Source organism: Tachysurus fulvidraco, chromosome 4 (assembly GCF_022655615.1).
Source record: "Tachysurus fulvidraco isolate hzauxx_2018 chromosome 4, HZAU_PFXX_2.0, whole genome shotgun sequence".
NCBI classification, from domain to species: Eukaryota; Metazoa; Chordata; class Actinopteri; order Siluriformes; family Bagridae; genus Tachysurus; species Tachysurus fulvidraco.
The window spans coordinates 8,441,732-8,466,680 of NC_062521.1; the positions used below are offsets into that span (position 1 = coordinate 8,441,732).

Consider the following 24,949-nt stretch of genomic DNA (forward strand, 5'->3'; position numbering starts at 1 on the left):
CTCAGCTGAAAAAATTGTCTTTTCCTGTGTTTTTGGTAATAGTTGGAAGCCATGTTGTGTGATCATATTTTAAGTGGTGTTTTGAATGAAGTACTCTAAGATTGCTTGCTGGCTCAAACTAAACTCAAAGTATCATAAAATTTCTAATCAGAATATGCAATCAAACTTGCAAATTGTTCAGATTTTGGGCAAATTAGCCATACTTTTGTATTATCCTCAATTAAATTATATTTGAAAGAGAAGCACACTTTGAGTTAGGGTGTTATGCCAATTCATTACATAAATACACATTTTCCAGGTAAAATTCTAACACAGTTAGCTTGTTTAGAAGCCATAATGAGCTTAATCACAGCCCCCGCAGTTTGCTAGGACAATCTTCTAATCTCTAGTTCAGAGTCATAAACCACTAAGCCACCAATGACCTAATATAGGCTGTGCTTGTCTATAAACATGAATAAGCATCAACTTGTGCAGAGTATTATGAAGAATAAAAGCTTAACCCCAATTAGTTTGTGACCTGTTAAACAAACTAATATTTGTTACCTATAACTAATGTTACTCTACCTAATGAATGTTACTCAAAACTACCAAAAGAAATAATAAGTATAAGGAAGATAAGAAAAACATGATTTAATCTAATTACCCCAGAATTCATGCTGGCATCTCCACCCAGGCTATTGTAGACCTTCAGAGTCTCAACTAGAGTGAGGCAAAATACTATAAACAAAATACTATAATTTCGAGAGACACTGCATAGCATACTGTGGAATAACATTGATGACTAATCATCTACTGGACTAATCATTCTTGTCTGTGTGATTATAATCAATCATTAAACAGATGTAAATTTTGGACGACCTAGCACAATATAGTGTGGAAAGGTGTCAAGAATATATATTACATAATAATGAAAAATTTATTCATTCACAGATTTATCGCAGTTTTGCTTAAGGGAAATTTTGTCATGCTGATCAAATATGAATTAAATCTGATTATTTATCAAGGAGAATAAAAATGTTTTGTACGCCAGTTGGAATTGTGACAGTAAATTTCTACTGGAACTAGTATTTGACTATGCACCATCATTTTTGGTTTGTGCCACATACAGCTGTGGCCAAAGGTTTTGAGAATGACACTAATATTCATTTTCACAAGTCTGCTGCTTCAATGGGATTAGTGTCTGGGGAGTTTCCTGTCCATGGACCAAAGACTTTGATATTTTATTCCCCAAGCCACTTAGTTATCATATTTGCCCTATGGCAAGTTGCTCCGTCATAGTTGTGTTCTTAGGCAAAATTGTGTGTCTGTGAATTATGGCCCTAGCCTTTTAGTTATGCTGTCATAGCCAGTCTTGTCATAGCTAGACTTTTTTCCCCCCAAACAATCAGAAAGGGGATTTATTAAAAAAATTACTTCACACCAGTCTTCAGCAGTCCACGCCCTGTAACTATGGCAGAATATAATGTGTCCCTAATGTTTTTCCCTGGAGAGAAGTGGCGTCTTTGATGCCCTTCTTGACACCAGGCCATTCTCCAAAATTGTTTGGCTCAGCGTGTGTGCAGATGCACTCACACCTGCCTACTGCCATTTCTGAGCAGGCTTTGCACTGGTGGTGCCCTGATCCTGAAGCTGAATTATGTTTGGTATCACTTCAAACAAGCACTCCTGAGATATGATGTACTTCCTGTTTTGGTGTCTTTATAATAAAATTTCTTTGGACGACATAAGCCACACATATCATTTGCCTTATCAACATTTTTTATAAGTCATCAGAACACTCTGTCTATTCGTTTTTTTACCTAGTTTTTTTGGTGATATGATTCCACCAACATTCACCTAGGCCTGCCATAGAAAACCTTTTTTTTTTTTAAAAAATAAATAAATAAATAAAATAAATAAAAATAATATTACAAAAATGGCCAAAAAACTAAATGGTCAGCACACAAGTTTCATGCTTTCCCAGCTAGGGTCCCCAACTGTGATGAGGCATTTGTACGGCATTTTTCATCCGTTTTTCTGATATAATTTCATAAAACCTGGTAGATACCCAATATTCCCCTAGTACAACAAATTTGGCATGATGCCAACCAAGCAATTACATATGGCCTACTTCATGTTTTGGTGACTTTCCCATGGAATTTCTCTAGACGACAGTGAAATGTAGCTTTTTTGCCTCAGCAAAATTACTTAAATTATACCTAGTTACATAAATAACTTTTTTATCAGAACCCTCTGTAAAAAGTACATGGACACATGGGTGTTTAAACCTCATATGACAGATTTACATTTTACAGCATTTGGTAAGCATCCTTACCTAGAGAGACTAACATTTATTTTACATATATATATTTTATTAAATTGAGCAGTTGAGGGTTAAGAGCTTTAAAGCCCAGCAGTGAAAAATGGTGCTGTTATAATTAAATCCACTTTAGCTTGACCCAAAAATTCATGCCTGGATACTTTGGACTGTCCTCTATTAATGTGTCAAATTTTATAAAAATCCACAAAGGAGTTCTAAGGGTCACAAAGAACAATAAAGAGCCAAGTAAAGAGTTTGTAGAGTTTTTGATTTTTGATATCTAAAACACCGTTGCCATGGCATCGTGTCAAAGTTTACTTTTATTTCAGACATATTTAAGGCTTTTGGGGTGCTTAGATTAACTTGAAATTTGACACATATCACATTCGTCGGCTGTTAAGTGTGGACAAAAAGGTCGGACAAAGGTGAGTCTCTTAAGTGGCTCAATAGCGCCCCCTTTGTCTAAAATGTGGGGTTTCATTTACCTACAGTCCCCAAATGGGTCAGTAACAACATAAAATAGTCCACTGATATTTACCCACTTGATGCACTTGCACACCATGCATTGTTTCCTGGGAGGCACCGTATAGCGATAAAAAAATGTGCGAGGGCCCGCCATCGCTGCTTGCAGCTATCTATCTATCTATCTATCTATCTATCTATCTATCTATCTATCTATATATATATATATATGAAATCTTCAAAATCTTCTAGACATGCCTTTGAAGTTTCATGCAAGCAACCATAAGTTAAATAATTGTAAATAATTTTGGCTCAACCTCATTAGCACCGAAGGATGTGGTGCCCACACTGTTTACAAATCTCAATGTGTTTTTAATATCTGTACTATCTATACTGGAATAACAGTAATAAGACTCCATATTTCTGAAGATATTCTGTTTTGCAAAACATGCTGAATAGCCAAAAAGATTTATGCATGTCCAGTAGGGCTCACTTTTCATGAAGAAACAAATCATGAGCTAAACTTATCTGATTAATTTGTTCAGCTTCATCTTTTTAAAACCTATTGACATATGGTGGCCATATTGTTTTTCTTTTCTTTCTTACAAATCTCAACATGATGATGATGTTTTGCATATTATGCAAATTCTCACAATCTTAAATGGGTGGAGTTAAAGTCAGAGGTACTAGAAACTTGTAAAAATAATTTTTATTGTACATATTTTCCAAGAGATGTACGTTTTTGTGTGCGCACAATAATGAAAAGACTGTGTGAATGTTTGCGTACATATATATATAGTAATACCTTCCTCTAGCAACACAGAATCCTCAGGGTTGCTTTCACTATCAGCCTCATAGCCTTTCTCCTCTCCCAACGCTTGAACTTCACACAACTGAACTTCATCTGCTTCGTCAGACAAATCTCCAGCTGGAGCTGGGACCTCACAACCGGCTTGATGCTTCATAAAAGTCAAGAGCAATATAAAAGCAAACTGACATTTTAAAACAAATAAAAATATTTACAAGAGAAGCCAAATATAACACTTTTAGTATTCCATCTACATTGCTGCTATGCCATAACACCATATAGTATAACAGCATAAACTATTGTATTATTTTCAAAAGCAAATTCTTACTTACACTGCAACAATTATAACTTAGCAAAGGACAACATTTGTACAGTATATAGTCAAAATAATCTAGGAATTCTTTTTACAAGATTAGACAGTCATATTTCAGTAGAAGTAGACTTGTACATATTAGCAGATAATTGTGCTAATAGTAAGCATGTATTTCAAGAAAGAAACAAAATGATCTGCTAATAGAAACATTTAAGTTTGAAATGAACAAAAACATCTAAAACATGCTAAACAACCATAGCTAAATATGCACCTATTTATGCTGAGAAAGTATGTAAGTAAATAAACCCTCTGATCACAAGACCAAATCAGCTGACATAAAGATAGGTCAAAGCCTTTAGTCACTCACAAATAAAGTAACAGAACTTGTATTCATTTATGCATGTTCATGTATAAATAAGTTTAAGTAAGCACTATTGATATATGATTTTATAGTCATAATCATATTCAAAAGAAAAATAAATTCCAAGCAATACTGAAATTTGCTTCCCATCACAACTCCACAAAATAAATTAAACAAGCAACAGCTAGAATAAACTTGATGGTACTTGATTAACTAAGATGATATCATTGAGATTATTGTATCTTAGGTAAACAAAAAAACAAACAGAATCCTTACCCTTTCAGGTTTCTCCTCAATATCAAAGACTGGAGCAGACACCTGAGCCAGTGCAACACGCAACAGGCTGTCAAACAGGGGAACAGCCAAGTCAGAGTTTACCACATCAGAGATTGACAGCTGATCCTTCACCTCACACAGGATATCCTCTACAGACTGAAGTATTTTAGAGAAAGAGGTGAATAGAGGGAGGGGGGGGGGAAGAGAGGGAGGGAGGGAGAGAGCGAGTAAGTAGGAGCAAAAGTGTATGAAAAATAATATTACGTTTTGTCAAAGGCGTCTAATATAGATTAATAGACTATAACATTGAAATAATGAAATTATAAATTCTTGTGTTGTTTGCAAAAAGGATTCTTTAGTAAGAAATTGTATTTTAGTACCTGAAATGAGATGTTATATTCAGGTTTCTGGAGCACAGACTTGGAGTTGTGAAGACAGATGGATAAAAGTGCTTCCAGTAGATTTAAACCCTGTAAAAGCCACTCTTCTTCCAGCTTCTGTGCTGGAACTGTTGCCTCCATATGACCAAGATTCATTGAATGATTAAAATCTAGCTGTTGTGTTTCATGTGTTCCATCCACCATGGCTTCCAGTACAATCTCTACAGGGTTTAGGACTGAACAGGCTGAGTGTGGGCTTATTTTTCCCTTGCTGTCACTCTTTTTCTTAGACTTGTCTTCTTTGATTTTCAAGGTAAGTATCTGAAGAGCCATAGTCATGAGTTGATAGCAGACTTTCAAGCCACCTAATCTGAAGAGCTGTTTCTGGAATACTGGGCTCACCAAATACACCCGATGGCATACGGACCATACATCTGCTGCTCGCTTTAAGTGCTCCTTCGATGACAATGCCACTCTATCTGGTAAAAGGAAAGATAACCCCCCATCCAAGGGTTCACTGGCTGTATTGACGTTGTCTGAGGCATCTTCAATGTCATTTGAAGAGTCCCTATCACAGTCAGCTTCTTTGCTTATACATAAGAAGGCCATACACAAAAAAAGATTAATAATGTTCAAATATGCTCCTCCATGGTTCCATTTGATTCCAGCACTAATACTGCATTTGCTATTCAGACATGCCTCTTTCAGATCCTCATAGAACTTACTAAAACTCTGTGGACCAACACCTTTCACTTGAGACTCTTCCTCTTCTGCACTACACAGTCCATGCAGGGCAACATCTGTCTCATGGTCAAAGCCATTTAAAATCAATGTCTCAAACACCTTAAGTGCCCAAGGCCTAGTGGAGTCCAGATAGGTCAATTCAGTCATCTGATTCAGCCCAGTACTGCTTATGAATAAGTCACGCACCACTGTGCTGTGGGCAAAAAGGATCACAACCAGTTAGAATAAAAGAAAAACAATTATGTAAAATAAGCACAACTCAACACAAGACACTGTAGTTTTGTTTAGATAATAACATGGAAACAATGTGTAGCAACATTTACTAGCCATATATTTTACCCTATGTGTTATATTTTTAGAAAAATATAGAAAGTCTATAGAAAGCTGTAGTTCGAATCAATAATTTTATGTTACATTTAATTTTAAGGTCATATTAGAAAGAAACTGATAGAGCAACACATTTTTACAAAGCCAACCAACACCAATGAGAGTTAAGGTTTTTGCTAGAATGTCTGCTCATGTTATATTCAGTATCATTAATGCCACAAAGAAACGTTTCAGTGTGGTTTCAGTTTCAAATTAATATTCATCCCACGCAAAATAAAGATTTAACAGAAGTAGAAAGGAAAATAAATCCTACCTTGACTTGAGTAAGCAGGGCAGCATTTGAAGATACATAAGCAGCACTTCCACAGGGAGGCAGTGAGTGTGATAGCTACAAACGTGACTGCATGTCTTGGACACACCTAGTTTTTGAGCATGGTGGGCTAACTCCACACCTCTCTGAAGCATAGGATAAAAAACATAAGTGTACAGTTTCCATTGTATTACTTCATTTCCCCTTAAGATCAGTTGGCATACATGCCTGGCAATCTGTTTACTCCACTGCCAATCTTTACCAAAGACTACATCCTGGTAAGCTTTTAAAGCATCCCATTTCCAGTACATATCTTCAGACCCTCTACTAGGAAGAACAACTTGTGATTGAAGGGAAGAACAGGGAGAAGAGGATGAGGCTATCTCCTTTCCGTACAAAGTCTTTTCGATACCAAGTTTCTGGCAGTTGTCCATACAGATGCAAGAAGTTATTGCGGCTTTAACTGAAGATTGTTCTCCTCCTAGCTGTTCCAGTACAAACCTACTAAGTACATTGAGAATAAAGGACTGATAGCTGCACAGACTTGGGGCTTGAAATACTTGAAGCAGTGGAGCCACCACAGAAAGTGGTTCCATACAGCAACAAATACCAACAGCTTGCACACCCGTCAGCACCTGCAGCATGGCAGGCCCAGAGGGAGAGAGACGTTGTAGTAGTCGCAGACATTGGTGAGCACAGACAGCCAGAATGCAACAACGTTCAGGGTAGTACACTTGTAAGTCATTACCCTCATTTGCCTGCTTGAAGGCAAGTACAGGCAGCCCTGAGATGTCACAGTGATGGTGCAGCAATTGGGAATACTCACAGCGTTTGTGACAACGTCGCTCACATGATGACTGGTGAATTTGTTCTGATTTGGCCCTTTTCACTACACTGATTATCTTAAGGACACCAGAAATAATGCCATGCAATCGTTCCAAAACCTCAGCACTCACTGAAGAATCACAAGTATTACCAAGAGCTTCAAGATGAAGGCAAGTTTCCTCAAACATTTCAAGGCCATGGTGCTGCACAAACTCATGAATTAATTCTAGGGCCTGGCTGAAACATAAAGGATTTGGGACAGAGGCTTCTAAGCAACCAAGCAAAAACTGAAGAACACCCTCAATGAGTTCTGACAGCAGCAGAGCTTGGTGATGATAACTAGAAAAAGAAATGTCTTCTTGCATCTCTTGTAGATTTGTTTTGGTTTGAGGAGCAAATAGATTCCCTCGTGCCTTGAAGGCTTGCTTATCAAGGCCGGTGCGAATCTTCAAGATGGCTCTGAGTAGATCTCTTAAGCTTTGCCGCAGACTATTGGGTAGTACCTCATTCTGACCCAAATTTAAAGACATTAAATGCAGGGTGGTACGCAATAACATTCTCTGAACAAGTGCAACTGGCTCCTCAGCCCAGCCTGCAGCTACTTCATCAACCCCTTCATGACCACTTCCCCCTTCTGATCCACAACAGTCATAAAACTCTGTTAGAATTTCAGTGAGTTTTGGAATAACACTAACAGTTAAGCATGGGTTGTGATTGATAGTCATGTCAAGTTTGCAGATTTTCTCCAGTAAGGACAATAAAACGTGACATAGGTCAAACGGTGTATTTGCAACAGCACTCAAAATAGAAAAGGCTGTAGAATCAGTTAGTATTTTAGTATCGGGCAGCAGTGATTCAAAATGCCTTATATAAGGCCTGGATCCACTAAAACTGCTCATGCCATCCACACAAGGATACTGCACTGACTGCTGCAGAAGCACTACTAACTGATGATGCTGGAGTCTAGAATGACTGGACGAACCAGAAGACCTGTGATGTTTGGGACATGTATTTGCTGATTTTTCATCTGAATTAGATTCAGAATCAGATGTGGAGATCTGGGATTTGTGCACATCACTCACTGAATACCTCTGAGCAGTCCTTCGTATATGCCGGGACTTCCAACTGTGAGAGTGGTGCTTTCCAATGTTCTGTGCATCACAAAAAGTTTTATGCTTTCCCACATTCAGAGTTGCAGCTTTTTCCTCTCGAACAGGGTGCCCTTCCATAAGTGAAGGCAGGGTGAAATCTAAGAAGATAAAAATAAATAAATAAATAAATAAATAAATAAATAAATAAATAAATAAATAAATAAGCACAAACATTTCATGAGATTTACATCCTGTTGCTAGATGGTAAACATCGATGGGCTATAAAATTGATCTATGTATTGAGTCTTTGTATTTATCAAATTATTCTGACTATTAGAATGTAGGCTGTTTGTATGCTACTCATATTACACAATTACAGAAATGTCCATGTGCTAGAAGTCTCTTAACATACAGTAAAGAGATCATTTTATAATAGTCTGATACTAACCAGGGAGCTTTTCTTCCTGAATAGGAATCTTCCACACTAGTGGTAGCAATGATAACAAAAGTGTAAGCAGCTCTTCCCGACACGTCAGTTCCTACAGGGAAAACATAAAAAGATCCTAAATAAATTTCCATAAAAGGATAACAATCTCTGCATATCTGGTATGTAAGTCATGTCCAGGAAACACTAGCTAATGATCAATATAATCAGAATAATTCTTTATTAATAATTCTTTAAAAATATACCAAACAAAACAAACAAACAAAAAAGACCTACAGATATAAGTTTATTTTCTAGTTCATTGTACCTACATTAGTCTACACCCAAAATGACAGAATAAAAAAAAAAAAAATTAAATAATAACAATAAAATAATAATAATAAAAAACAAACAAATACACACTGACTACTTGATTACATTGTAATGCATGTTTAAACATGACACAGTGAAAGTCCCTAAAAACTAGCTCCATCCTTGACATTCTGGGAAATCATTCTTCACAGAAAGTGCACCAACATGTGTGAATTAAAAGCAAATATGGGGGTCTTGCTGTTTCAGTTATCTATATTTAGTGTAATATTTTGTGTTCTGTTAGTGAACTGATATGGTACTGTGGTATGGTACTAAAACAAATGTTTTAAACTCATGGTATCTTAAGTATGCAACCTAGTGAACCAGCATTAATGTATTCAATGTTAGAGATTTAAGCATTTATGTACATCGCTCTGGATAAGGGCGTCTGCCAAATGCTGTAAATGTAAAGTCTAAAAACTGATAACATTGTTGTCTCAAATTTTAGAGTAACCATTCAAAAGCTCAATCAATTAGAATAATGTAATTGCATAAGTGTGCACATCCATGAATTTTTACTTCAAATTCAAATTGTACTTAGTTAAAACACCCTTTGCTTTTATTAAGGCACTCAGTGAGTTTGGATATCACCTTGGACCATCTTGACATGTTCGGACCCTGCTTTACAACAAAAGATACATTGCTAACAAATTGTGAGGAAATATCCTGTTCATTGTTCACATGATTTTTGAGAAGGGACACTATCATTATCACACTATCTGGTGTCACTCAAAAAAAGATAGGTTCCCTTTTGAGTCTGAGCATTAATTTTGTAAAATTGTATATTTACTTTGGATTATTTACATGCTGAATGGTAGTAGGCCTATTTACTTTAAATTTTCTGTAATATGCCAGAAAATTTTGAGGCACCTTAAGAAAAGCAGCCCAAGATGATAATGCAACCACAATGTTTCTTTTGCTGATGTGCTGTGTTGTCTTTGTGCAAAACAGATTTATTTCAATGATCTCTTGAAATAAGAGTCTTTCTTCCTCCAAGAAAATCTTTGTATCATCAGACTATAACACATTTCTCCATGTAGTGTTGGGAGACCTCTGAACAAGGAAATCCTTTTGCAAGGACACTGTTGCTTTTTAAGCTTCAGCAGAATTTTATTTAGACCCTTAATTCACTTCATTTATAGACACAAATTGATTATATGATTCTAAACACAGCCACCAAATTATAAAAGGGTGTGCTCACTTAAGCAATTAAGTTATATGTGTGGATTTATTTGTTTGTTATTTATTTATTCATTCATATATTTATATTTATATCATATATTAAATGTCACTTTTATGGCACTTTTATATGTCACTGTATAGGTTGTAATTATTATGTGGTGGAAAAGGTGGAAAATTTCTGATATAATTTATCTTTTTTTTAATGACAAAAACCTGCTCTTAACAGGGTTGTGTGAAATTTTATATCCATTGTTTGTTTCAGAAACTTACTGTACCTGTATCTGTCAGTGGCAGAAAAGCTGCTTTTACTGCTTAACAAGCAAAATAATCTCTGGAGGTATTTTAAACATTAAAATATTTTACTAGTTATTTGCATTTCTCAAATGCAATAAATAATTGTATAATATTAGACATGTTTGTTATGTGCAAAAAAGTTTGTCTTTACAGTACATTACTCGGAAGGTGGAATTCCAATGTAGAATATCTGTTAGTGCAGATATGGCGATGTGTACAGTCTTACATAGTGCAATATATACTGTGCAAAACATAGTCTGGTAGAGGTAACGTGTTGAGTACTGCCCTGGGTGAGGGCTCAAATTGCCTATGGGAAGAAGAGCCTCCTTATTCCGACAAAGTCATAAGGTAGTACAGCAAGTTGCAGGAACTCCAACTTGAGATTGGAGGGAATGTATTATATGCTGAGCTGTACTCAACAAACAGCATCTTAATATAATTCCCTTTGTGCTGTCCAGATGGTACACAACCTGTAATAGGCCCAAGGTGTCAGGTAATGAAGAGGAAATCTGACCAGCACTTTATCACAACTGGGGTCAGGGCTGTGTGATAGTCATTAATGCAGTCATTCCTGTTGCTGAAGCTGGCTCATTTTCCTTAAGCCACTACACAGAATTGTATCTTTGGTTAGCCTCAGGATCAAAATCTAATTAGACCATAAAAACACTTAATTTTAAAACTTGAAATGAGAGAATGTTCACAAACTCAAACTTCATTGTCATTTCTGGCTTTGTTTCTGTGATAACTGCACATTTAAACCTGTTAAAATGTTGATCTGTTTGCCATTCCTCGTTGTTTGCCATTCCTTTCTTAATTTGGAAATTCTTCTTCAATAAGTGTTTTAGCCAAATTTTTGCCTAGAATTCACAAATATTTATAGCTATTCATTATTCCCTCTACCTGATTAAAGTCCCAGTAAGACCCTTCTTTTAGTATCATGACAAAAAAACCAACCTTGGTCTTATCAGATCATAAGAAATTCCACATGGTTTTGGGAGAGTGGACGTCTTTTTTTTTTTTTTTTTCAAACATTAGCTGGAATCTTGCTATTTAAAAATATTGGGGTGAAAAGGCAAAGCCAACACCTTGAACTCTGTCACGTTTCACAAAGTATTCCTGGACAATTTTTGCAGTGTGGCAAGGTGCAGTATCCTACTAAAATATGCCACTGCCAAGAAATACCACCAACAAAAATGTTTGTTATATGACAAATTTCAAATAAATGCCAGGACCCAAGATTTACATGCAGAAAATCACACTGCCTCTACCAGCTTGCCTTCTTTCCAAAGTGCATCCTGGTGCCACATTGTCCCTTGGCAAATCCACCCTGCCATCCACTTGATGTAAAATGAAACCCTGATTTATCAGACAGGGGCAGCTTCTTCCACTGCTCCATGGTCCAGTTCTGTTGCTCACATGGCTATGCAGCCCTAGTATGCAGCAAGCTTGAAAGTATCTATGTATACTGACACCTTTCTATCATAAACAGCAATAACATTTTCAGCAAATTGTGCTACAGTAGCTCTTCTGTAGAATTGGACCAAACAGGCTAGCCTTCTTTCCCCACACGCATCCATGACACGGTTGCTGGTTAGCCAGTTGTCCTTCTTCGCACCACTTTTGGTAAGCACTAACCACTGCATACAAAGAACACCCAAAAATGCCTGAAGATGGTAACTGTTAGCAACAGTTTTCTAAGTGAATTTTGAAGATTTTGAGAAAGGTCAAAAGAAGTGGCCAGATTAGTTTGAGCCGTCAAAAATGATAAAGTAACACAAATAATCACTCTTTAATCTATAGCGAGCAGAAAAAAACAAGAATCTGAAGCTAAACTGTGCCACTAAAGATGAAAAAAATTATGCTGGTTTGCTAAATGTAGATTTCTTCTGAGGTACACAGGTGCTAGGGACAGAATCCGGTGCAAACAGCAACTTATGACAGTGTGGGGAATGTTTTTTGACAAAATAATCAATTTTCTAATGGCTACTTCCAGCATCATAATGCACCATTTTAACATAGTCTTAAGCTGGTTTCATAGGAATGACAATGACTTTAATATTCTTCAGTGGACCTCTGAGCACAACAGAACATTTGCACCTGAAAATCCGCAGATATTATGTGATGCAATCACAAAAACATGGACCAGAATTTGTTATGATTGCAAAATGTGTGTGTGTGTGTTTGTGTGTGTGTGTGTGTGTGTGTGTATGTTTGTGTAAAAAAAAGGTCTCATATTACCAAGGATTCACACAAGAAACATCTCATGATGAGTAAAAGCAAAGAGCTCTCTCAAGACCTTCGCAACCTTATTGTTGTTAAACATACTGATGCCATTGGTTACAAAAGGATTTCTAAACTAATTGAAATCACAGTGAGCACTGTTTAAGCAATATTATGGAAGTGGAAAGGACATCATTTCACTATAAACCAGCCACAACCAGGTGCTTCTCACAAGATTTCTGACAGAGGAGTGAAAAGAATGATCAGAAGAGTCCAATAGCCAAGGACCACTTGTGAAGAGCTTTAGAAAGAACTGGAATTAGCAAGTACAAAGTTTCAAAGAAAACAATAAATAATGCATAATAGAATTTAAGCAATTGTGAATGGAAAAATGTACAGAGACATTCTTGGTATAAATGTGCTGCCATCTACCAGGATGATGAAGAAACAAGGACATTTCAGCAAGACCATGATCCCAAACACACAACCAAGAAAACTCTCAACTGGTTTCAGTGTAAGAAAATAAAGGTGCTAGAATGGCCCAACCAATCACCTGACATAAATCCAAAGGTAAATCTATGAAAAGAATTAAAAATTCATAGGAAAGGCCCATAGAAGATTCACAGGACAAAAATCACACCTGAGAAATGCATGCAACTAGCTTCTCTATGCAGGAGGCCTCTTGAAGGGGTCATTACCAACAAAGGCTTTTGTACAAATTATTAAATATTAGGGCTGCATGATTTAGGGAAAATGTCATATTGCGATTATTGAGGTCAATATTGCGATTGCGATATGCGATAGCGATATAATAAACAAATGGTATCATGAGTCAACTTCCTTGGTTCTTAAGAAAAATGCACACACAGATTACTGATAATGCTGAAATTTGTATTTCTAAACTCAGCAACTAGCAACAACAACAAACAAATGCAAAACGTTTTCAAATTAACATTTAAAGTAACACATTAATGCTGATTAATGTAAAGCCTAAGATCAAAACTGTAGGTGTACAGTATGAAATTTATATATAATTAATATATATAATTAATGCTGATTAATGTAAAGCCTAAGATCAAAACTGTCGGTGTACAGTATGAAATTTATATATAATTAATATATATATAATTACCAACTTAATGCAAGTTATACATGGTATTGCACACACCATTACTGATGATATTTGGAGCAATATTACATGAAATTATTAAACTTGATTCCCTTATATATACATTTGCTTTTAAGCCTAATTATTAATTTTGATTATGATGTGATTGTGACAGGGGAAGAGCTTTCAGGTTGGGGGTGCTGAGATTTGTCTGTCACCACTTTTGAATAAGAAACAATATCAAGGCTAAAAAACTTGTCAAAACTCCGCGAATCACAAAAGTATCAGTGAGAAGTTGAGAACACTCGTTTAAACAGTGCATACACTCGAACTTGACTGGACATCACATTTTTTACTTTAGTGATATTGCTTTTAAACGTAATGTAAAGACCGGTCATCGGGAAATAAGCTGTCATGTACAATAAAAGCGCCTGCGCAGAGACAGGAAATACTGTGGACTTGCGCTCAGGTTTTTTTTTTTTTTTTTTGAGCGCTTTGTGGACGAATTGTTTCTAAGCACACACTATTTTATTTCTTGATAACAGACCGCTGCTAACTATAACACACCGTTGCCATGAAAAACAGAGCGTTGGAATGGACACACAGGATTCTAGCTGTAGAGACAGAGCGCACTATTTTCTTTAGCGGAAGCAATACAATTGTTCAGCAGTTTCATGTTGCAGCCAAAGGAGTATGAGACCTGTAACTTGAGCAACAGCGCGAAGCCACGAACTCGTACTGAATATTTTAAAGGCGTAATGAAAGGTGATGAAAAAGCAAAGACAATTGTAGACGAAAATGAAGAGAGATTTTATCTTAGTTTTTATTTGATACAAAATATTTTTGTCTCGTCTTTTTTCGTCAACAATAATGCATGTTAATTTAGTCTTAGTCAGCGTTTTTGGACAGTAGTGCAGTCTTGTCATCGTCTCGTCTTAATCATGAAAAAAAAGGTTGTTGACGAACATATTTCGTCTCGTCTCGTCTGACGAAATTAACACTACATATAACAGAGGTAACATTTTTTCTGGCCACTAGTTCAGTGTCGGTCTGCTCGGCATCCATCTTCACCCGTTCCGTGCTGCACACCGGAAAAAGTCACGACATGACGATACGTGCCACTGCCTAAACTGAAACTCACTGGTCTTTTTTCTATTAGTGGATAGCAGTGTAGTGTATTTAATAGGCAAACAGCTTTCAGAGAGAATGGGTTGTCATCTCCACACATGCATTTATTTATTATTTATTTATTTATTTAATAAAATTGCAGCATTTTGCGTTATATAATTGCACAGGCTTGATATCGTGATTGCGATATGATTAATCGTGCAGCACAATTAAATATATTTCAGTAAGTGTGTTTAATACTTTATCCCTGTGTTATTATTACACATAACCTAATTTCTGAAGACATTTTTATTGTTTTCTTTGTATGTATGGATTACTTGGTTGTTACCGACACCTGGTGAACATTTTATGAAATATATTTAAAAAATGTGTTCAATACTTATTTTATCCACTGTATATTATAGCTGTGATGAATAGCCAATTCTTCCTCTTTCTCTCAAAAACAAAGAAGGCCATTTTATTTAAGACTAGGACCAGTATAGTAATCAATGCAATTTAAATATTTGTGTTTTTTTCAGTTGAACATATACAGAAATATCAGTGCACCAACAAGGATGCCATGGCAGACATCAGATATAATTTTCTAAAACATAATATGCAATTCTAAATAATTTCAGATTTAAGCCTTGACTGGCTGCCATAGTTATATTAGAGAAAATGAAGACTAATCCTTTGCTAAATAATTTTTGAATGATAAGTATTACCGTCATACTCCAATATCAATATGTGCAAATTTTAGGAAAAGTTTAAAATCTGACTTGCTGCTTTGACAATTTTATGTTAGCTACTGGAATCAAGGCTAGTCTAAATTTTTCAATAACAAATTTGCAAAAAAAACCTCTTTAGTGTGCGAGTGAAAACAATAAAATAAATAAATAAACAAAAACTGAGGGAAAAAAAACAGAAAAGATCTCAAAAATATTAAATAGGCCTACCAATAAATGTGAAATCTGACACTTTACCAATAATTGCAATTATAACTGGTAAATAATTTAAAACACCAGTACATAAGTGCATAACACTTGATTTTTGTCGTTCTATTTTATTATTTTTATTGTTCTGTTGAAAATGGGCAACAATTTTACAAAAAAGGAGTCAGTTTAAATAAAAAAAGTTTTCAATAAAGCTTTAACTGACCTGATCTAGTACAGCGTCCAGAGTGCTTAGCAACAGGAAGCCACGGCCTTGGACCAGGTACTCTCCAAGAGCCACCATGTGACTCTCCTCCTCTTCCTGCTTCCTGTGGGTCTCTGTAAGCTGAGCCACCACACTACACAGCTGGTGAACATCAGTCAGAAATTCCCTAGCCAGTGTGTTACTGGCACCACTCATGTCTGAGCTAGAGTGAGAGGTAGATAGACATAAATAAATCTTGAGAGAAATCACAGAAGTGCACTTGATGTAAACACATTCAAAACATACATTAAACACTCACTTAAATTGATAATTATGGAATAGGCCATGATGATACAAAAAATAATCAGGTTGGGGGTGATACATTGGAAATAGGAAAATTAATTACTTTCTATTATAGCAAATCCCAAAGTGTTTAATTCCTCTAAGGGTGCTTTCACATCTATAGTTCCGTTCATTTGGTCCAGACCAAAAGCAAAAAATGATACATTGTAGGTTTTTAGCAGTTTTGGTTCCATGTCACACCACACTGATCGTTCTGTTCCGCACCAGTTGAAACGAACCAAAATGCAGTCATGTGATAACATCCACATCACTCATTGGCCACATGTCTTTGAGCGTATTTCCTAAACTGCTTCTCGATTGGTCAGAATAAACGTGCGGGAATTTTCAAAGAAACTCCGGAAGTAAACAAAAAGAGAAAAATACAGGAAAATACAGCTGCAATTATGTTCGTGGTTGTAATCTACTACATCGCTTGTATACAGCATTCTATGCAAAGTCTTAATTTTAAGAATGAAGCGCGGATGCGGCTTGAAAATATCATTTTTTAATGCACTGCAAACGGCGAAGACGCATCGCAAGACAGTTCTGGAGGTGGCGAGCATTACTTTTGCGAAAATGTGACATGCTCATCTTCCGAAAATATTGCCAATGACCCACTACGGCAGCTGGTTTAGTCCAAAATGCGCAATACTTTTTGCAGTTAGGTCTATTCGATCTCGGACCGTGTTCTCACCACAAATGAACCGTACCAGAGTTCGTTCGAAAGCACTTGCTTGGTCCGCTTTTGGTGCGCACCAGAGTTCGATTGCTGCATTCTCACCTGCCCAAATGAACCGCACCAAATGAGCAATCGGACTCTGGTACGATTCAACCGAACTAAACAGGGCAGGTATGAAAGCACCCTAACACTACAGTGATTTGCAAAGAGTGAAATTTAAATTTGTTACAAAAGTACACAGCCCATATCACAAATGTGTTTCTGTTATCAGAATTGTTTATTAAAAAGCTTAGACTATGTGGGGCAAAAATAGTAATTTTTCCAAAAAGTATACAAACATTCAGAAACAAAGTGGAAAAAATAAGTATGTCCTATAATCCAGCAACATGTATAGCCACCAATAGCAACACTAAATTGTGGTCCTCAACTTATTCAGTCACTCACATTGTTTTGGAGAAATAATGGTCAGCTTATCCCTGTTCTGTTGCATGACACAATTAACAAACATGTGTCCACATATTTGTGTTGTTACTATTTTGCAAAGCTTCGTGCTACCATTTTGGAGAGAAGGGGCTGAAGTTATTTGCTTTTTTACAAAAGCTGGCAAGGCCCACACAATTGTTAAGTAGGCCCTTATAAATAAAAAGATGGAATTGAAGGAGGTATATTTTCTTTTTCCAATGACTATACAGCTATGGCTATGACTCAAAAGGTCTTTCTGTCCAATCTCTGTTTCTGCCTTTCTCTCTGATCAAAGAGCACCAAAAAGGACATTCATGATGGACAGGAGATAAAAGGCTTTGGTTCTGCAGCACCCAAAATTTTAAGGGTTTAAATTTCTTAAATTGCAGACCCAATCAAATTTGTCCTCTGTCCCAAGAGGTGCATTCTCTTCTGGATAAAAATGCAGTAGAGAACTTAGACCATGCTGACCAGAACAGGTGGTTCTATCCAACATATTTTCTGATTCAGAAAAATGATGCAAGTATGCTCTGGCCCCATATATACATTTACAGCATTTAGCAGACACCCTTATCCAGAGTGACTTACATTTTATCTCATTTTTATACAACTGAGCAATTAAGGGTTAAGGACCTTGCTCAGGGGCCCAGCAGTGGCGGCTTGGTGGATGTAGGAATCAAACTCACAACCTTCCGATTGGTAGTCCAACACCTTAACCAGATCCCTATGCCATATGCATATATAGATGGTCTCTGAACTGATGGATGTCTAAGTGGTGCTCTATAAAAATAATGTGAACTTCATTGATGATTGGATCATTATTGAGGTCAAGGCTGGCCTGTAAGGATTGAACAGTGCACATCCAACTCAGGAAGGGGCTGCCCTCATTTCTTGCAGCATAGCACATAATATTAGAACAGGACTAGCTAATTGGTGACGATCCAAAGCCGATCAAACTGTTTGTAAGCTGCAATGAGCTGTCACTCTAGGGTTCACAATATACTGTGCCAGTTTCCTGAGTTAAACAAAAATCTATAAATGCTTGGAAAATCTGTTTTAGTAACTTGATCTAAAGCTTGGACTGTTCAATACAAGATCTCTTGCATGTAAAGCACTTATTCCTAATGAAATGATTACTGATCAAAATTTTGTGTTCTATGCTTAACAGAATCATTGATTAAACCAAATGAGTTTGTAGTATTAAATTAAGATTGTCAATATGGTTAGTTATATACATCGGCCACGCCTAACAGGCAGGGGGTGTCACAGTTCATGATGATAAGCTAACACCATGCAAAAATCTAGAAATATATTCAACTCATTTTAATTAATTCATTCATTAATTTTCTACCGTTTATCCAAACTACCTCGGGTCACGGGGAGCCTGTGCCTATCTCAGGAGTCATCGGGCATCAAGGCAGGATACACCCTGGATGGAGTGCCAACCCATCACAGGGCACACACACACACACGCACACACGCACACACACACACACACTCCCTCTCATTCACTCACGCAATCACACACTACGGACAATTTTCCAGAGATGCCAGTCAACCTACCATGCATGTCTTTGGGACGGGGGAGGAAACTGGAGTACCCGGAGGAAACCCCCGAGGCTCGGGGAGAACATGCAAAGTCCACACACACAAGGCGGAGACAGGAATCAAACCCCCACCTGGAGGTGTGAGGTCGAACGTGCTAACCACTAAACCACCGTGCCCCCCTTTCAACTAATTTTAATTTCTTCATTTTAACTTAACATATGTAGCCACCAAAAAATAATTGTTACTAGATTTGTAAAGTTCATCTCAACAAACGTATTTGCAAAGGCCTGTGCTTTTTGGAGGCAAGTGGACATAAGGGTCAGTGTTACTTTTGGAGGCAAGTAGACATAAAACTAATGAAATCTAGTGCAAGGGTGCCAAAATATTTGGAGGCAAGTGGAGACGAGCACATGACGTCGTCCGAAAACCTGTGACGCAATTCCCCTCCTTGGGCTGAGTGTTTTGATATGCCATATGCCCATGTTGTGCAAATGTTTTATTTTCATGTCACATCACGTTACATCACGTGACATCATCAGAATACACGTGAGGAAGTTCCCCTCGTTGTTCTGAGTGTTTTGATATGTCACATGTTATTGTTGTAAAAAGTTTTTTGATTTTGCAGATTTTGGGGGCGGTGAGCGGATTCCTGAGCAAGCTCTGCACTGGTGGTGTCCCAATCCTGCAGCTGAATTAACTTTAGAAGAAGGTCCTGGTGCTTGCTGGACTTTTCTGGGTGCCCTGAATGAAGCCTTCTTCACAACAACGGAACCTAGCTCCATGAAGTTCTTGATGATCTTATAAATGGTTAATTTAGGTTGATCTTACTGACACCAATATCTTTGCCTGTGAATCCCAAGACAAGTAAGAAGTGCCTTTACTAGGACCACAGGCAGCCAGAAGTAAGCTTTCTGATTGGAGAGTAGATTGTCTGATTAGATAACTCTTGATAGTCTTTTTCATCAGTAGTAAAAAAACCTTGGTGTGATCATTTACTCCAGTCTCTCATTTGAATCTTCAATACATAATATCTATTTAAGGTTCAAATTAGTAACCTAATTTCATCTCAGAAATGTTGCCAAGATAAGAAATATGCTGTCACTACATGATGCAGAAACACCGCACATACTTTTCTTTTACCTCTAGGTTGGATTATTGTAATGCTTTACTGTCTGGATGCTCCAGATCTAGACTGTAAAGCAGCAGCTAGAGTCCAAACTACTGTAGAACCAGAAGATATGAACACATCAATCGTATCTTATCTATGCTGCATTGGTTCCCAGTCAAATTTCACCTTGATTATAAAATATTATTACTACCCTATATGGCACTGAATGGTCTTGTGCCACAATACATGAGCATTTTTTATACTTGGTAATACCTACAGTAGTAAAGGCTACAGCACTAAAGAGTTTTTTCTTACAGAGGCCCACAGTCCAGGCTGAAAACACCTTTGTTTAGTCTAGCTTCATATGAACAGTGTTCATTAGGTAAAGGAGCAGATCTGAAGAGTTCATGGGTATAGAGTGTTTGGTGAACTGGGATGTTTGGATGCTGTCACCTTACCACCCTCGCAAATCACTCAGGTATGCTGACTATAGAGTGGTTGGATGCTTTGTAGTAGCACGCACAAGACACTCTGGATCCAAAATGGTGCCATTTGTGTGTTTAGCACAAATTTTCAAAGAACATGGACACCACAGACAGCGTTGTTAATGTACACGACTGCCAGACGTTTTTACAGTAGAGTAACCATACAATAACCAAACTGCATGATGATGTGCTGGAGAAGCTTTGCTCCCTCGGCTTGCTGCAAAAAACAGGTCTTCAGTCCTTTACATCACCTAATGATGGTGACTGGGAGAGGGGATGTCGGAAGCAACGCTCGATGAAGTGGAAGCACGGCAATTGGGCAAGTGTCTATGCTAGTCTAAAAACAAACCCTAGCCAGACGGCTCTCCTGTCCATTCTACTCTCAAACGTTTGCTCCCTGTACAATATACTGGACTAAAATAGACTCAAGCGGACCACCTGGCGAGAGTTTAGAGACTGCTGCATCTTTGTTTTCACAGAGGCATGCTCAGCAACTGGGTTCCGAATGCCAAAATTAAGCTATAGGGGCTCACCTCCTTTTGTGACGACAAAAAATCAGAATCTTCAACACAGAATGATGAAAGACCTCCAGGCATGTTTCTAGTTACTGGTCATCGTTAGTGGACTTTGTGACTGCTAGATGCAGGCCAATTTATTTAGTATGTCAGAGTGCACATTATTGTGCCTCTATACTTTCTACGAAGGCTGAGGAAAGCAAAGCTCCTTTCACCCATCCTGACCATGTTTTGCAGAGGGACCACCGAGAGCATCCTGAGCAGCAGCATCACTGCTCGGCTTGTCTTGGATCGCAAGACCCTGCAACGGATAGTGAGGACATCTGAGAAGATCATCAAAGTCTCTTTTTCCTCTATCACAGACATTTACACCACATGCTATATCTGCAAAGCCAACAGCATTGTGGATGACTCCACACACCCCTCTCACACATTCTTCACACTCCTCCCATCTGAAAAATGGTACTGAAGCATTGGGCCCATAACCCAGTGTTCTGAGTTCCTAGTCTGATTGCTTCTTCTTCCAGACCCACTTCATCAATCCTGACACCCTACCCCTGGTTGGAGTCTTGTTGCTTGGTGTGCACTCTGCTTGGGATAAATCTGCCTAGACAGCCCGTAGATCATTAGATTGCTATGTATGTAAACTTTATCTGATCTAATACAGTCTTGAAGAAAGTGTCAAAATTAATAACTTCAGAACAGTTTGTATAATTATATATATAATTATAATTAAATAAAATGTTATCCCAGTAAGCACTGCTGGATCAGTAGTGAGGAAGGAAATGTTGCATCACACCACCCAAAAGAACTACCTAGACAAGGGGTGTCAAACTCAAATTCACAGTGGGCCAAAATATAAAACTGCGATAAAGTCACGGGCCAAACTGAATATTTATTGAAAAATTAACTGCAACTGATATGTAATGTTCAACCTTTTTCGTATGGAAACAAACTTTAGTTTTGCTTAAATACAGGATTTGGAACAACCAGAGCTTGATATTACAAACACATAAGAAATTAAATTTTAAATAAAAGACACATCAGTGATGTTCATTTCACAAACTTTGTCCATACACTTTTTGACAAACTCTCTCTCATTAAAGAGCCGGGCAGATTTTGCTGTCTCTGCTGCCACAATAACGCTCGTCTTTACAGCAGCTTCACTTTTTGATTTTGCTTTCATGAACATAGTCTGCCGGGAAACCAGACTTTTTTACATCTCCCCCACCTTCTCATAATGTTTCGTTTCATAGTGTTATGTTATATTCTTGCGTTAGACACGTTAGCTCTGTTAGCACACAAGACAAACAGATCTGTCCTTTATATTCGTGAACAGATAATCTGCCTAATCTCCCTCCTGTCTTGAAAGCTCCTATTGTCCATCTTTCATTTAGCCGTTTTTGTGGAGGGTGAATTAATTTGCCCGATGTGACTGTAGCATGGTTGTTAATGACTGTCAACAGAGAATGAGGGGCGCTTGCTGTTCGTGACTACGCGTCAATACAGTGGCACGGCATTCTGGGATTTGTAGTATTAGCAGAGCATGCGGCTAGTCAGCTGTAATGCACATTTGATATGATCTCGCGGGCCAAATATAATTACACCAGAGTTTGACACCCCTGACCTAGACACAACCTATCCTTAAGTAAGAAAACGTTCTTTTAAATTATGAGGCATATTTTTAACCATTTCTTTCAGGGTATGCAAACTTCTGAGCACAACTATAAACAAACAAATTATGTTTCTATCATTGGAGACCAGTCTTGGATCATGACATTTTACTTTTATACCTTGCAAGATTTATCATAGTGACTGCATAAATTCAATATACTTTATTGTCCATACCATATAGAACTAGAATTAGAAAAAGCTCAACTGTCAAATTATAAAATTAACAGAAAATGGAGAACAATTGTGCTTCTATTTCATTCCTGGACTCCACAAACAAACGATATTCATCCGATTAATCTGGAATCCTGAACTGGTTAGGAACAAGCTCTTATGCAATACATTTAGAGAGAACACAAAACTAAGCCTGCTCCAGTCATTTGACACTGACACAGACAGGCTTACTGTATCACTTTATCCTGTTATTCCATCCTCCTGATTGACACACTATTTCCATACTCTTCACTGGTGCAAGCACAAAGGTTCAATTGCTTTGTATGTGACTCATTCTATGTTCCCTTTTTGATTCAGTTTTATTTTAAAAATGCTGCCACTGGATTGGGAGTGTGACAAAAGAAGATATTATTCCTCATTTGCTCATCTTACATCATATGAAATAGAGTAGATATATATAGGACATTGTCAACAACATAAAACAATGTCAGTATTAGTTCAGCAGGTAGGATAATGAGATGGTACCTTGGGTTCAAAGCCTATAACTGTCAGACAGCCACTGCTGGGCCCTTATGTATATGCAATTTGTATACACAGATATACACATAATCTGATCATAATTCTGAAGCAATCATAATATCCAACATTTCCATTTAAAGTCAGCATTTCAAAGTAATTAAAACTCTAAATATGACATTCAAATTCCATGAACAAGACATTTTTCCTGACTCACCTCCCATCTACATACATGGTGCAAGTAAATATCTGAAAGGCAGACATTGTTTACTGCTTAGACATCTACCCACACACAGCACAGTACAGCACATTTACTATTGCAATATGCACAATTCCTACTAATATTTCCTATTTCCATGCTTTACTAATGAACGAATTTTCTACTCTGCAACTCAAATTCCATGAAATTAGAACCGAAAATGGATGCCTTCCAGATCTGGGTTGTAAGAGCATCACATGAAGGCATGTGATGTCACATGCTACTCAGTCTCCTCAAGGGCTCATCTCATTTGTGGCTCAGATCAGATCATTTTATCACACTTAAGCAAACATGTGAACAAAAATGCTAAAAATAGGCTCACTTTCACTTTTCTTCCACCTCTCCTACCTGCTTTCTTCAACAACAAAAAAAATCAGCAAATAACAGGCCATGACTTCAACCCTAGTAAACACCGCCGGTATGAACTGAAACACTGACTGTGCACCAGACCTTCTCAACCAACATCAGTACATAACTTCACACTCTTGCAACTGAATGGGCAAATCCCAACAGGCATGTTCCAAAATCTAGTAAAAAACATTCCCAGAGTATAGGTTATTATTATAGTTAAGAGGAACTAAATCTAGAATATTGTTTAACAAGCACATACGACTGTTATGATCAGGTGGTTCTTATGATAACTGCTCCCACTTGGTCCAAACATAAAAGACTACCCAGCAGTTTAGCTTGGTATGCACAAGTACTTGGAAACACTAACAACATAAATTCCAGGTGTGTGTGTTTTTTCATTATCTGATCACATTGTGCAGTAGAAGAGAGCTTCCCTGTGATCTTACCATGTAGAAATGCTTGTGTTTAAGAAATGAGCAAAATCTTGTTACAATGGCACATGTCAAAAGGTGGTGATATATTAGTAGCAAGTAAGCAACCAGTTCTCAAACTGGACATGGTGGAAGAAGAAAAAAATAGGCAAGGGCCAAATAATAATGGCTAGTAAACTGGGTCAGAGTATCTCCAAAAAGGCAGGTATTGTTCGGTTTTCCTGTTATGCAGTTTTTAGTGCTCCAAGGCAGGTCAACATCAAGGTCATGGCATCAGAGCTTGTTGCTTATGTGGCTACACAGCTGCAAACGTATCAGAGAACAGACTTGTCAGAATCAGATCTAGACCATGTAAGCAATGAAAGGCA

At 37.4% G+C, this 24,949-nt stretch overlaps 1 protein-coding gene across 5 annotated transcripts in view; it reads right to left on the minus strand.

Annotated features, from left to right (window-relative positions):
- The window catches only part of lyst (lysosomal trafficking regulator), a 93,397-nt gene that overhangs the window by 62,407 nt on the left and 6,041 nt on the right, over nucleotides 1-24,949 (minus strand). For all 5 annotated transcript variants that reach the window (XM_027150208.2, XM_027150209.2, XM_027150205.2 and 2 more), the window contains 6 exons: nucleotides 16,062-16,263; nucleotides 8,645-8,735; nucleotides 6,284-8,354; nucleotides 4,900-5,836; nucleotides 4,520-4,675; nucleotides 3,567-3,720 (listed from right to left, as the gene is read on the minus strand). In XM_027150208.2, coding sequence (XP_027006009.2) covers nucleotides 3,567-3,720; nucleotides 4,520-4,675; nucleotides 4,900-5,836; nucleotides 6,284-8,354; nucleotides 8,645-8,735; nucleotides 16,062-16,263 — 3,611 coding nt within the window. The remainder of the gene's footprint in view (nucleotides 1-3,566; nucleotides 3,721-4,519; nucleotides 4,676-4,899; nucleotides 5,837-6,283; nucleotides 8,355-8,644; nucleotides 8,736-16,061; nucleotides 16,264-24,949) is intronic.